The sequence below is a fragment of the Humulus lupulus genome, chromosome 5 (genome assembly GCF_963169125.1).
Source record: "Humulus lupulus chromosome 5, drHumLupu1.1, whole genome shotgun sequence".
Lineage (NCBI taxonomy): Eukaryota > Viridiplantae > Streptophyta > Magnoliopsida > Rosales > Cannabaceae > Humulus > Humulus lupulus.
This window is the reverse complement of record NC_084797.1, coordinates 37,530,524-37,546,195: the sequence shown is the minus strand read 5'-3', so window position 1 is coordinate 37,546,195 and position 15,672 is coordinate 37,530,524. Positions and strand designations below refer to the sequence as shown.

Genomic DNA, 15,672 nt, shown 5'->3' with positions numbered 1-15,672 from the left:
CCATAGTTTTACTCTTAATCAAATTTGGAAGGGTATGTTTGTAATTTGATTATTATTTTTTTAGGTTATTTATTTTTTTATATTACTAATTTTATATTAAATTTTTCTTTAGTTGTTTTGCAAAAACAATTTTATAATATGAATTGTTTTTAAATTTATTATTTATTTATTATAAACATGTTTTTTTTAAGATTGTACGTTTGTTTTTTTCAAATCCTGGGTAGGGTAACCAGTTACTTGATTGATCTTAAAAAAAATTCATAGAGCTAGGTTAAATAACATACATCAGGAGGGGTAACCAGTTATCCTGAGATGAGTAACTTTCTGCCATAAGAAGGGTAACCAGTTACCTAAGAGGGGTGACAAGTTAATCATATTAAATATGAAAAGAAACATCAAATTTGAAGGAAAAAAATGGAAGAACACTTCATTAAAAAAGAAAGAAGAAGTAACTATGATTTTAGTAACATAAGTAACTAGTTACCATAAAGAAACCATAAATATACACACACAAGAACATGAAAGTAACCAGTTACCCTCAGAAATATACACACAAAGAATGTGAAGGTAACCAGTTACCCATTCACGTTTTCATATTTCTATTAGTTTTCTTTCCAAATTTTTGTATTCCTATAACTGTTACAGTAAAAAGAAAATGCTGAAAAAATTGATTTGAATTTTTTTTATATATAGTGGAAAAAACTATAAAAAATTACAATAATAAAAGATAATAAATAAAAAAAATAGTAGAATAATTATGTAATGTTAAAATATATGTGTGAAAAAAAATAGAATGAGAAAAGAATAAGTATAAAAATGAAAAGAAAAAAAACAAAAGAAATGATGAATGAAAAAAAAAATAGACGAATAAATAAGAATGAAAAGAAGAAGAAGAAAAATAATGGAAAAATGAAAAGAAAAAAAATATGAATAAAAAAAGGGAATTTTTCAAAAATATGACTTTTATACCATTAATGTGCAAAAATATGGGAGTTATATTTTTCTTAATTTGTATGGGAAATTTATTAAAGAAAAAATATGGGAAACACAATTAGTAGCTAACTAAAATATAGAAATGTCACATTTTTTTATCATAGTTATGATTTCTTTGATTTTGAAGATATTTTGTTTCCATCATTTTTTTATTATTATTTTTTTTTCCTTACTTGTTTTTTCTTCCATTTTTTCCTTTTTCTTTTTCTTTTACCAATTTTTTCTAAATATTTTTTTCTTTTAATTTTTTCATTCTTCTTGTTCTTTTTTTCATTTTTAGTCATTTATCTATTTTTTTTCTTTCATTTGTACTGTTTTTTCTTTATATTTTTTAAGTTTTTTTTTTCATTTTATTTTTTAAACATTTTTTTATTTATTATTTTCTCCTTCCATTTTTTTTCTTTTTTCACACATATGAGCTTTTTTTTCTTCTATTTTTTTTTTCATTTTTTCTACCAATTTTTTTATTCATATATTTTTTTTCCATCATTTTTTTATTTTTTTTAAATTTTTTTCCTTACTTGTTTTTTCTTCCATTTTTTCCTTTTTCTTTTTTTTTTTCTACCAATTCTTTCCTTCATCTTTTTTTCTTTCAATTTTTTCATTCTTCTTCTTCTTTTTTTCATTTTTATTCATTTATCAATTTTTTTTCTTTCATTTGTATTGTTTTTTTTTCATATTTTTTCAGTTTTTTTTCATTTTATTTTTTAAACATTTTTGTATTTATTATTTTCTCCTTCCATTTTTTTTTCTTTTTTCACACATATGAGCTATTTTTTCTTTTTTTCTTCTTCTTCCATTTTTTTTCATTTTTTTCTACCAATTTTTTTATGAGGAAATTACATTTTATATGGGATTTTTAACAGAGTGTGCAAAAATATAGTTTTTTTTTTCAAAAAAAGTTAATCTATGGCTTTTTTTTTAAGAATTTTCACTTTTATGAGTTTATTTTCCCATATTTTTGTATAAAAATTGGTTTATGCTTAAAGTAATAATATTTTTCTATATTAATATTATTTCTTCTACTGTATATACTATAACAAACCCCATAAATTAATTAGAAAAAAATTATTCACTTTTTATTGGTCATTAGATTTTTATTCTTATTAATTAATTTGATTTCTATAAATAATGGCATAATTGTAATAAAATTAAAATATCATGATCCATTATTTTACAAAAATAGACATGGTTTAAAAGTTGATACATCTCATTATATTAAATAGAGATCAAAATAGAATAGCCTGGAAAATCTTATTAGCACACCTCTTCTTGAAAATTTCAAGTAGCTCACCATCCCACTTCATCTTACCATTTCTCCAACCTTCCAAAAATAGCCTTATCTTATTTATTGCGAACAGTGAACACATTAAAAAAAGTTACAAAATAAATACCATTAGGCACAAATGGGTCAACTATAATTATTGATATACTACACGAAACTTGGAACCATCCATCTAATTACGAATCGATACTTTCCACTTTGTAGAAGTAAAATGAGCAAACCAATTCTATGTATTTGTGCTTTGACTTTTGAGCTACATTTTAATACTGATCCAATGCCTAAGTTATATTCCTCGTCTCTACCGTTTATGACAACCATTTTATAAGTCGTAATCACACCCGTTTCACTAAGACACATACACAATTTGTGGCCGCCTCTTTTTTCTTCCCTTATCATTCCACACTTGCAAATTGGGTCAAGCCTACCTTGGTTATAGTGCATTTTTTTTAATCTAAAACAAACAAATAAATAAATGAATACAAATAATAAAAATAAATAACAAAAGTTGAAACCACTAATTATTCTATATAACTTTAGTATGAATCAACTATCAATAACAATAACAATAGCTCCCTAGACTTACGCTGGGGCCATAAAATTTCATAAGCCCTACACGTTTTCAGTACATCATTAATTAATTTCATGGGCGGAAACCTTTTGGTCGAAATTACTCTTAATAAGAAAAAAAAAAAAAAAAAAAAAAGCTGTCTTTCTAGAAAGGATAAAAGGGTTCGGCGTAGTAGGTCCAAGAAACTTCTTGAAACAAAGTCCTCAAAAGGTTAACGACGCACGTGACTCCATTCGGCACGTGCCTCTCCTTGTACGGACTTCGGATAATATTAGAACACAACCGCTGCACTGTAATCAATTACAGACCCTCTGATTAGCTCTGTGGCACTGTTTAAGCCACGGTTTTTCCTGATGGTCTACATCCAACGGCTCTGATTTAACATCAACTCCAGCCGGCTGCTGCAGCCGTAGATCCATCTCATCCTCCGCCGCCGCCGCCGCCGCTCTATCCCCACCGTCAGCTCTAGCTCTTTTGTTACCTAAAGTCACACCGAATAGCTTCGGACTCGTTTTCCCGTCCCCAATAACCACCTCCTCCACTTCGCCGCCAAACCGCTTACCAGGCATCAAATCCAGTGGTTTCACTTCCCGAAAACCGGCTTCCTTTGCCTGAAAACCGCTATCGGATTGAACACAAGCATAGTTCGAAACCATACTGAAGATATTACTGCAGAGAGTTTTCATCTCTGCTAACTCTTTCGTGAGCTGCTGGTTCTCCTTCCTTAACCTCTCATTCTCATCTACGAGCTCCGCGGGAGCTACTATCGACGATGAGTTGGAAGAAATAACTTGCTCTTCACCCGAATTCGACGGCGATATTATAGGCCTCGCTGTAGGGATCGCCGCCACTGTCGGCGTAGTTGTTGCAATTTTCCGGCGTTGTATTTCGCACAGGAGTCGTTTCTCGTCTTTGCGAAAGTAGTCGTTAGAAAATTCCCACCGATCAGGAACAACTTTCCTAAATCCCTAAACACGGTGACAAAGAAGGTTAGAAATTTTTAAAAATTTTCAAAACAAATGTTAAAAAAGAGCAATAATAAATTTTTGGACTTACATAGGTGTTGAGTTGTCTAACAAAGCTGGAGAAGTTATTATGCTTGAAATATTTAGGGAGCAAATCTCTAGCGAAAACAGTCGGATTCCAGACGATGAAGGTAGATCCGTCGTCGTTCCAGGAGATGACGTCGTCAATGGCGGGATCGTCGACGAGCTGGTAAGTCTTGGTCAAAAACGGTGTCGGTAATGGCTTCTGGGAGTCGGCGGCAGAAGATTCGCCGTTGGTCTCCACCGCCATGGTTAAACTATCTTCACCAAAACCAATAATATTTACAATAATAATAACAACAACAACAAAAAATAAAGTGGAAGAAGAAGAAAGATCGAAAGAGAGATGGGTTTCGGCAGTTTTAGAAGGTTCGCGGTGGAATTTAGAGTAAAAATACCATATAGATACGAAATGGAAGAGTTTGTGGGATGAGAAAGAAAGAGAAAACGGTGGAAAAGAGAAACAAAGAAAATGAAAAATAATGAAAAGGAAAGAAAGAAGGAAACCACCAGGCGAAGCTACTACGTTACGTCTTTCCTCGAGAAACTTCCAAGATTTTCTCTTTCTCATTCTCTTTTTCTTTCTACACGTGTCCTTTTGCTAACGGATAATTTATTTATTTTTCTTTTCTTTTTATTATTTTTTTATAAATTGCTGACGTTACAAGAAATATATATAATATATAAAAATAACAGGCTAATAATGGTTCTGCTTGCTAGGACGTTACTAATTAGTTGTAGACAATTTTATGATTTCTTTTTCATTTTTTTTTATAAAGAATTGCTAAAAAGTATTAGTGTTGTCCAAACTATAAAAAAAAATGTCAAATTTAATATCTAATCTCATGCGTTATTAATGCGTTATTAACGAATTATAAGGTGTCCCATTTCTCAAACCACAATACTCTTTATTATTAATATGGGATCGGATCAACTGTTTGATAACAGTGGAAAACTTTTTTTTTCCTTCTTTCTTTTGACATATAGAGAGTAATTAACTGTCCAAAAATAATTTAATGAAGGGTGAAAGATATTTATTTTTTCTTTTTACGCATTTAAAGGGTTTTCATTTTATTTTCTCAATTTTTTTATTCCCTCATTTATTTATTGGACATCTATTTTGTTTGGAAGGAAAAGAAAATTCAGGTCTCATTTATTTCTACTTTGTACAAAGATGGGGTTTATGCAGTAGTCAAAAGTTGAGCTAAGTTGTCGTTTTATGGTTTAGTTGATAATCTCTTGTAGATTGAACTTACTTTTTTGAAATACATAAATACTATACTTTAATTTAACCTTAGAGTTGAAGGAAAGATGCTTTTATGGGTACCGTCCATAGCATTAACAAACCAAGCTTGATATAGGATTGCAATGAAAATTTAACCTGTAGGGCTTTTGTTTGTTGGCCTCTCTATATCCAGTCTCATGTTTGGATAGTTAGGGTTGGATTATTTTGTCCGATTCATAATATAGTACTTTTTATCAACTAAAATAATTTAAAGCTTAAAGGTATTATATATTTAAAAATATACCTATATAACTCTTATATGCGAAAAATATGTATTTAACAGATTTTCTTAATTTTAATCATTTTTTTACTTTTAATAGAATATTCTAAATATTTAAAAATAATTAAAAATAAATATTTAGTAATTAAATTAATATAAATTTAAATATTATAAAACATCATTATTATAATAATATTTCATACGAAAATAAATATTTAATAATTATACTAATATAAATTCAAATATTATAAAATATAATTATTATAATAATATATAATATAAAACTATATATATTTAATAATTATGTTAATATAAATTTAAATGTTATAAATTATTATTATAATATAAAATCCTAATTTTTTGGTAGAATAAATATTTTGTAATTATATTAATATAAAATTTAAATATTATGTATAAAGTATCATTATTATATAATAATATATAATACAAAACTAGATATTTCATAATTATATTGATATAAATTCAAATGTTATAAAATATCATTATTATAATAATATATGGGGAGCACTTCACTTTTTTGGCTGCACTGGTATTTTGGCACCTAAATATTTTTTTTTTTAATTTTTTTATGATGGTGTACATTGTAGTCATTTAAGACATTCTACAAAATTTCAAGAAATTCCGAATAATTTATAGTGCCGAAAATAAGGTTGTTGTACGCGTGTCTATTTTTTTTATATGCATGTGTAAAATTCAACTGTTTGAACATTGTTTTCGACACTGTAAACTATTTGGAATTTCTTGAAAATTTGTAGGATGTCTTAAATGACAACAATGTACACTGTCATAAAAAAATAAAAAAAAAATTATTTAAGTACCGAAATAGTCAAATGGCTACACCGAACATTATAAATACATTATATATAAGTGTTGTGTGTACAAATAGCATGATTGTTGTAACGTCTAAAATTTGCTAATAAGGCTTAGTGCCTTGATTAGTGTGCCGGGATGACATAATTGGATTTATATGCGAATTATGTGAAATTAATTGAATATGTGTGTGATTATGTAGCCTATATGAATTATATTGTGATATGAATACTTATGCATGCTTATGTGTATTAGATATGTATGTGGGCCCTTTTTTTTAATAAGAACATTTTTGTAATTTTGACCCGTCGAGGGTATAATTGTAATTATATGTGTTATATGATTGAGACCACATTATTATATGGATATATTTGTGATATTCGGCTCGAGACGATCCTAGTGAGCGAGTTAACGGTAAAGTCACAATGGGGTTAAATACCCAACTCGGGGTGAATCTAGTACATTGCTGGGGTTTGTCGGGAAATGGGAAGTTACTTAGTGATTATTTGGGTATGTTGGGGTTAATTGAGTATTTATAGTGTTATTTGAGGTTTAGTGGGAAGTGGTGGCAAAATGACCAAATTGCCCTTGGGGGTTACCTTGAAGGTTAAGAGTGTGTAGGGACAAATTGGTCATTTGACCACACAATTGGAGTAAGGGGTGACCCTTTGCTGAGGGTTTAGTCATTTTACATATAACACCAGCCCCCTCTCTCTCTCTCTCTCTAAGTTTTCTTTCAAGCTAGAGGTGTGGAATTCTTGAAGTTCTTAATCTAGTGATGATTTGAGTTAGAATTGAGGTTGTGATTGAGGACTGGAGGCAGCTAGGGGTACCAGCAGCTAAGAGGACTCGAATTCTGCTGAGGGATTAAGAGGTATATGTAGCGTCCCAAATTTTCTAATAGAGCTTAGGGCCTTGATTAGCGTGCCTAGAGGGCAATAAGTGATTTGTTATGTTAATATGTGAATTTGTTGAGTATGTGATTAAAAATGCATGTGTTAGGTGAAGTGAATATACATGTGGGCCCCGTTTGGTTATTAGGGGCATGTTTGTAGTTTTACCCCGTTGAGGGCATAAATGTAATAATTGTGATATATTCATGTTGCATGATCTAAAACAGTCCTAGGGAGCAGTTTAGCTAGAAAGTCACAACGGGGTCAAATACCCGACTTGGGGCGGGTCGAGGGGTATTTCGAGCATTAGATGTTTTATTGGGTTATCAGGTTATGAAAATAAATATTATGAGATATATTTGAAGTTAGAACATTTAGGAGGGAATATCGGGGAAATTTACCATTTTGCCCTCAGGGACGTTTTTAGTACCCCGAACCTTTGAGGTAACCTTAAAGACCTAAGGTAAGTAAACAAAACTTAGAAACATTCAAAAACTTAGAGAATCGACCCTCTCCCTGTCTTTGAGTTTTCTCTCTCTCTCTCTTTGGAAGCTTGAAGACTTTGATCTATTGGAGAACTTTTGCTTGCCTATCAAGGGAATTGAAGCTGGTGGAGATTGAGGATTAGCTCAGGGCAAAGCTATCAGTTGAGGTAAGGATTCTAGCACCTAATTATCTGAATTATGTTAAGTTTTGTTGGTGTTTCAAGGTTATGCATGTGAGCTAGGTGGTGAATCACTCTTGAGTTTCTAGATGAGGTTCGGGGTTAATTCTTGTTAGGTTTTGTTGCTGAGACTATAGTAGAGCTACTGTGGTGATTAAGTTGGATTGTTGGGTTGATTTTGGGGTAAATTGGCTTCGTTTTAGTTGTGAAAATGGAGGATTTTTCTGGGTTCGAAAGGTCAGGCCGCAGCATTGTTCTTGCTGAGACGTAGCCCTTTAGAACACTTGGGAGGCCAGAAAGAAGGGCGGGCCGCGGCGCGCATGGGCAGAATTTTGAGGCTGAGCCTCTGGTTCAAGCGGGCCGCGACGCTTAGTGAGATTTTGGACCCCAAGGAGGTTTTGGTCTCGGGAATCCAAAAGTTAAGGCTCGGGATGGATTTTATCACCCGGATTGATAAAATTCAAGGTCCCGGAGACTAGAATTATAACCCAAAGCTATTTAATGGATTAGAGCTTGATGGATGGATGTTGTTGATGTGTTGTGACTAGGTTTTCATTGAGGCTCGGACTAGGGGACTGTGCTCGGGATATCGGTGCTCGGAAAGCTCGGGACACAGGTAAGAAAACGGTTGTACCCGTAGAGCAGGGCGATGCCCTATAGATTGTGTTGCAGGGCATAGTCCCATTGATTATATTTATACGTGTTTAAGTATTTTCTTAATTATTCTATGTGTGCATATTTGTGAATGAATGACAAGGGCTAAGAACGGCGAAGGGCGAGAACGGCAAGGGCCAGGAATGGCGAAGGTCGAGAACGGCGAGGCCGAGTAAGGAAAGGGGCCGGGAGCATCGTTAAGCACGTGGAGTGCGAGCTGCCAGGGTGAGACCCTACTGGATACCTGGGATATCCTCACCGTGTAGACCGCGAACCCAGGGCCTGGAAAAGCACCTGGGAAGTCATGGTCGTTATGTGTTTAGCATGTTAGTGGTTTTGTTATGTGCTAAATGATAAATATGCATATGATATTTGCTTGTGTGGAGTTTTCTTACTGGGCTTCGGCTCACAGGTGCTCTATGGTGCAGGTAAGGGCAAAGGGGAAGTCCACCAACCATGAGTACGGAAAGCATGAGGCGATGTGTACATGTTTGGCCTGCCTGGCTACCACAACCAGGGGTATTTTTGGGAGATGTTTTTATTAAACCTAGTTTTGTCGTTTAGTCGACTTTAATCATATTTTTGAGTTGTAAATATTTCTAAACAGTATTTTGGGATCCCAAATGTTAAACGCTTTATAATTTTTAATGAATGTCTGCATCTTTTCAAATTATATGAATTTTATTACGGTTTAGCTACACTTTTAATCTAAAACCTCGATTAACAAGTTAATTGCACGTTTTAAAATCATTTAGTAACAGCTCTAAGGAAGTAGGGCGTTACAACTTGGAATCAGAGCGAGCCAAGGTTTATGGTTCCTAGAGATTGATCGAACATGTACGCTCGCTGTCAATGACAAGCTCGACTCAGGGTTGGTTGGTAATGATTGAATTATATGCTTGAGTATGTGCTTAAATGCCCTGTTTGCCTGCTATTTTATATAGAGCATGATGAATGAGTTAACATATGCATGATGATAGGGCCTAGCCCCTTGAGTGTTGTATGCTATTTGTATGTTATGTGAATTTCTATTTATGGTTGGATAATGTGGATTGGGAGGTGGTTTTGGACGTTTTTATCATGTCTGATGAGCAGCGTCGTTGATTGCATGCATATTGTTGAGATGCCTCGACAATCATCTAGACTCCACAGCAGTAGGGCCGAGGATGACAACCAAGGTCAGGATCCTCCACCTACCCCACAGAATTGGCAACAGATGTTTGCCAAAATGGAAGCTAGACTGCATCGAACAGAGGAAGAAATTTGACATTTGAGGCAGCATGCCCCTCCTCAGGCCACTGGGTTGCCAGTTCAGCAGGCTGTGGCGCCAGTGCTGGTTCAGCCTATTATGGAGAATAGGTGGGAACCTTTGTATGAGAGGTTCAAGAAGCAGCATCCTCCCACCTTCGAGGGTGGACTAGACCCACTGCGGGCAGAGCAGTGGATGAATATGATTTCCTCCATCCTGTATTTCATTTGGATGGAAGGGAACGAGAGGGTAGCTTGTGCTAGCTACATGTTCAGAGAGGATGTCCGCATCTGGTGGGATGTAGTGACTCAGAGAAGGAATGTTGTGATTATGACCTGGGAAGAATTCAAAAACATCTTTAATGAGAAATATTACAGTGTTGTAGTCCGAGCTGCGAAGGTTGACGAGTTCATCAACCTAACTCAGAACCGGTTGACAGTTACTGAGTATGCTCTTAGATTTGACCGGTTGGCGAAGTTCGCGCCGGATTTGGTGCCGACTGATGCGGCAAGAAGGGATCGGTTTGTACGGGGTTTGAATGTTATGATCACCCGTGATGTGAAGATTACTTTGGATCCAGAGACTACTATGTATTCCCAGGTAGTGGACAAGGCCCTTATAGCTGAGGGGGGCGAGGATCAGATATGGAGAGAGAGCAATGTTAGGTGCGATGCTATGAGAATGGTGCCTCCTTTTACTGGATCCAGTCAGGGTAGTGGCCTTAGTGAACAGAAGAGAAAGCCCCCAGATTCTTTTGTCCCTCCCAGCTCGGATAGGAGGGCACGGGGTGCTTTTAGTGGCCGTCAGGGCGGAGGTAACAACTGGAGGAGTTTTCCAGTGTGTCCTCAATGCAGATGACGACATCAGGATGAGTGCAGGATCAGGGCCTGCTTTATCTGTGGGAGTGTCAATCATCTGAAGAAGGACTGCCCACAAGCCAGGAAAGAGGAGCCAAAGCAGGGCGACAATCTCGCTCCTATCAGAGTATTCACCTTGACTCAGACTAAGGAGGAGGCTAGCCCCTCGGTTGTGACAGGTCAGATCTCTAGTGCTGGTTCTTCTTATACTGCATTGATTGATTTGGTAGCTACCCATTCATTTGTGTCTACTAGAGTGATAGATCAGCTGTGTAGACCTAATGTTTTGTATGCTAGGGGTTTTCAGACTTTGTTGCCGACTGGGGAACTGGTAGTCTCTAGGAAATGGATTAGAGCATTGCCAGTAGAGGTAGATGGTAGGGAGTTATCTGTTGATCTGATTGAGCTGGTGATGGATGACTTCGATATGATCCTAGGGATGGATTGGTTATTGAAGTATGGGGCGACGATTGACTGCAAGCGCAGGATGGTGACTTTTGAACCTGAAAGGGAGGTACCCTTGGTGTTTGTGGGGACAGTTAGTGGACCGCGAGTACCTATGATTTCAACACTGAAGGCTAGAGACCTGATGCAGGAAGGTTGCATAGGATTCCTAGCAAACATTGTGGATACCTCTAGGGTTGTGTCGGTTGGACCGAGTGATACTAGATTGGTATGTGAGTTTCTAGAGTTATTCCCAGCTGACCTGCCAGGGTTGCCGCCATAGCGGGAGATCGAGTTCATTATAGAGTTGGCGCTAGGGGTGGAGCCAGTATCTAGGACACCTTACAGACTGGCTCCAGCAGAGTTGAAGGAGTTGAAGATTCAGTTGCAGGAGTTACTGGATTTGGGGTTCATCAGAATGAGTTTCTTTCCATGGGGTGCTTCGGTGTTGTTTATCAAGAAGAAGGATGGATCTCTTAGGATGTGTATTGACTACAGGGAGCTGAACAAGTTGACCATTAAGAATAAATACCCACTGCCTAGGATCGACGATTTATTTGACCAGTTACAGGGAAAGACAGTGTTTTCTAAGTTAAGGATCAAAGATGAGGACATACCAAAGACCGCTTTCCACACGAGATATGGACACTATGAATTCCTGGTTATGTCATTTGGATTAACCAATGCCCCAGAAACTTTTATGGACATGATGAATAGGGTTTTCAAGGACTATCTGGACAAGTTTGTGATTGTGTTTATTGACGACATTCTGGTGTACTCTCTGTTGGTTTTTATAGATCAAATCAGAGATTATACGCAGCAAAACAACAATCAAAATTGTTAATTTAATCCCACAAGATTTCTAAATCTACTTCTTCACATGCATATATATATATTGAATCAAAGATATGAATATAAAATTACCTCAGGTCCTTCCTCGCTGCTATCTTTTTGTATGGCAAAAAAAAATCCTTGAGATCTCACACCAAGATCTTCCAAAATGTTCTCAGCACACAAAGAACGAGTGTGGGCTTGCTATACAAAACAATAGGCAAAATCTATTTATCAGATGTTCTCAACACATGAGATCTGATAAAGTTTGGACCTAAGTTTGTGAAGAACAATTACCTATGCTTGTATCACTGTTCTTTTTCTCTCAGAGAGATTTCACGATATTTTTCTATCCCTGAGAAGTTACGTTCTGAAAAACTGATATCCTATATTTAATATATCCAATATATTAAAAATAAAATATTAGTTATTTTAAAAAATTTGAAAATAATTAATCAGTTATCAGATTATGTTTAAATAATAATATTTTAATCATATTACAATATCTCATTATTTATTTAATATTTAAATAACTAAAATTGTGGAACCAAGAAACTACCCAGAGTCTCTTATGCGTGTAGTACAATGATTATATATTATGCTACACGTGTACCACATGCCAGGGATGGCATGTGATTTTTCCCATTTTTTTTCTTATTATTTAAATACCCAAAATTCCAAAAATAAATTAATTCAAAATTAATTATATTTTTGTTAAATCAAATAATTAATTAATTCTCAATTAATTAATTACACATAATTATACAATAATTATGTTTGATGCATAGAAAAATATTTTACTTATCAAATAAGTCATTTTGCCCATTTTTGTATTTACCTTTGTGAGTGTTTGTTTGAGCCATTTCGGGGACCATGGACCTATAACATTAAACTCCAATAAATTGAAACTAAATAATTAAACTCTTTAATTATAATAGTTAATTTATTAATTATGATATTTGTGCACTATAAATTCAGAATTGCACTATTTATGTTATAGATATACTTTTACAGAAATCTTATCTTAAGTCGTCCATTGATATAACCATCTTATAATAGTTCAACCCTCTAATTAATTAGTTCATAAATTAGAATGGAAGAATTACCATTTTACCTTTCTAATTTACTTCTTATTCCTTAAGTACCATTAATTTACTAGTGAATAATTAATATATAATCTAATTATAGATTTGAGCTCAAAATCATTTAGTTCCAGAATTAACCCTTAAGGGAACTAATATACGATCCGTTAGGAAATATTAGATTCCGTGTTGTTGATACATGTTCCCAGCCACACATGATATTAAATCTCCAAAACAAAAGTCATTAGCCTCATTCTTGGAAGAGACCTTAACGAATGAATCAAAAGATTTAATAAACATGAACATGAGTTCATGAACACTCAAGATTTAGGTTGATCTATAAATGATCATCAGTTATGATATGAATTACAAGTCTTTATTGTTAAATGGTTTTTGGATAAAGGCTTTTATTCATATCGGTCCATGTCATATATAATCATATTATATAAAGCACCTTTACCGAGATGTCTTACCACATCAATAATCCGAATCTAGATTATTTGTATCATCAGCAAACCGTACTTACAACCCCAATTAAAGAATTCCTTAACTTTAATTTGTTGTTGTTGACTATTTTTATTCATTCATGTGATCTTAATTCTCTCGTACTAATACAAGATCACATCCTTAATAATGAATATGGAATTTTTCTGATATTTACAAAATTATTCAAACAATAATGTAATAATCCAAATATAACAATAATGAACCATTGTATTTATTTATTCATAGAAATAAAAAATGTCTTTTACATGCTTTTAGGACACACTCCTAACACTCTCAATCAGAGACAGAGCATGAGCAACATTTACGTGTGGTATTGCAACGGTTGAGAGAGCATAGGTTATATGCTAAGTTCATCAACTGCGAGTTTTGGCTACCGCAAGTCACGTTTCTGGGCCATATCGTTAGTAAGGAGGGGATTCTGGTTGACCCAAGTAAGATTGAGGCAGTGAGGGATTGGCCTAGATCGAGCAATGTTCCGGAGGTTAGGAGTTTTCTGGGGTTGGTAGGGTATTATCGGCGGTTTTTTTAGGGTTCTCCATGATAGCCACGTCGTTGACTGAACTGACGAGAAAGATGACTAAGTATGTATGGACAGACAGGTGTGAGAACAGTTTCAAGGAACTGAAGCGGCGACTGATCAGTGCGCCAGTGTTGAGTCTGCCGACAGACAATGAGAAGTTCGTGGTTTATTGTGATGCTTCCAGATAAGGTTTAGGCAGTGTGCTAATGCAAGCTGGAAAGGTGATAGCCTATGCATCGAGACAGCTAAAGGAGTATGAACAGAGATATCCCAAGCATGCTCTGGAGCTGGCAGTGGTGGTATTTGCACTTAAGGTTTGGAGACATTATCTGTATGGTCAGAAGTGCGAAATATACACCGACCATAAATGTTTGAAGTATTTCTTTACTCAGAAAGATCTGAATATGCGCTAGAGACGGTGGCTGGAATTGGTAAAGGACTATGATTGTGATATCCTATACCATCCTAGGAAGGCTAATGTAGTGGCTGATGCATTGAGTCGGAAGGGCCCGGGACAAGTGTCAGTTCGAGGCAGATATCTGATATGTTAGCTGAGGAGATGAATAGAGCGGGTATAGAGTTGGTGGTTGGTCGGTTAACCAACATCACTCTTCAGTCTACTCCTTGAGAGGATCAAGGAGGCGCAGGGGAAGGATTCCCAGTTGCGAGGGCACAGAGAGAGTGTGTTAGTCAGAGCGGCTAAGGAATTTTCTATCTTGGAGATGGGATTACTGAAGTACAAGGGTCAGATCTGTGTTCTGATGGATTCTGATATCCAGCAGGAGATCTTGGATGAATCGCATACCACTCCCTATTCCTTACATCCAAGTACGACGAAGATGTACCAAGATCTGAGAACCTTGTATTGGTGGTTGGAAATGAAGAGGGACATGGTGGATTATGTGTCCAAGTGCTTAACTTGTCAGCAGGTAAAAGCTGAACATCAGAGGCCAGCAGGATTATTGCAGCCTCTAGGGATTCTAGAGTGGAAGTGGGAGGATATCACCATGGACTTTGTGGTTGGTTTGCCAAAGACCGTGGGACTGCATGATTCGGTGTGGGTGATTGTGGATAGGTATACCAAGTCCGCCCACTTTTTACCTGTCAGGACTACTTATATTGTGGAGTAGTATGCTGAGTTGTATGTGAAGGAAATTGTTCAACTTCATGGGGCTCCGAGGTCGATAGTATCCGGCAGGGACCCCACCTTCACCTCCAAGTTTTGGGAGAGTGTGCAGAAGGCTATGGGCACGCAGTTGCAGTTTAGTACCGCTTATCATCCTCAGACGGGTGGACAGTCTGAGAGGACGATTCAGATATAGAAGATATGCTACGAGCCTGTGTGCTGGACTTTGGGGGATCTTGGAGTAAGTATCACCCTTTGATTGAGTTTTCATACAATACCAGTTATCAGGCGACTATCGGAGTGACTCCGTATGAGATGCTATATGGGAGGAATTGAAGATCACATATCCATTGGATGAGATGGGTGAGAGGAGATACTTAGGTCCTGAGATGGTTTAGAGGACCAACGAGGCAATTGAAAAGATTAGAGCTCGAATGCTCGCCTCCCAGAGTCGCCAAAAGAGCTACTCGGACTTGAGACGCAGGAGCGTAGAGTTTCAGGTCGGTGGCCATGTGTTCCTTAGGGTTTCACCTTTGAGAGGAGTGAAACGGTTTGGTGTTTGGGGCAAGTTGAGCCCTAGGTTTGTTGGCCCTTTTGAGATTCTGGAATGGGTTGGA

The 15,672-nt window shown here is 35.7% G+C and overlaps 1 protein-coding gene across 1 annotated transcript; it reads right to left on the bottom strand.

Annotated features, from left to right (window-relative positions):
- Nucleotides 1–2,774: 2,774 nt before the first annotated feature.
- Nucleotides 2,775–4,376, bottom strand: LOC133834761 (heat stress transcription factor B-2a-like). Its single transcript, XM_062264484.1, has 2 exons — nt 3,903–4,376; nt 2,775–3,814 (listed from the first exon to the last, which is right to left on the bottom strand). Exons 1-2 carry the CDS (start codon nt 4,140–4,142, stop codon nt 3,143–3,145), a joined length of 912 nt encoding a protein of 303 aa, XP_062120468.1. The 5' UTR covers nt 4,143–4,376; the 3' UTR covers nt 2,775–3,142.
- Between the last annotated feature and the right edge of the window lie 11,296 nt (nt 4,377–15,672).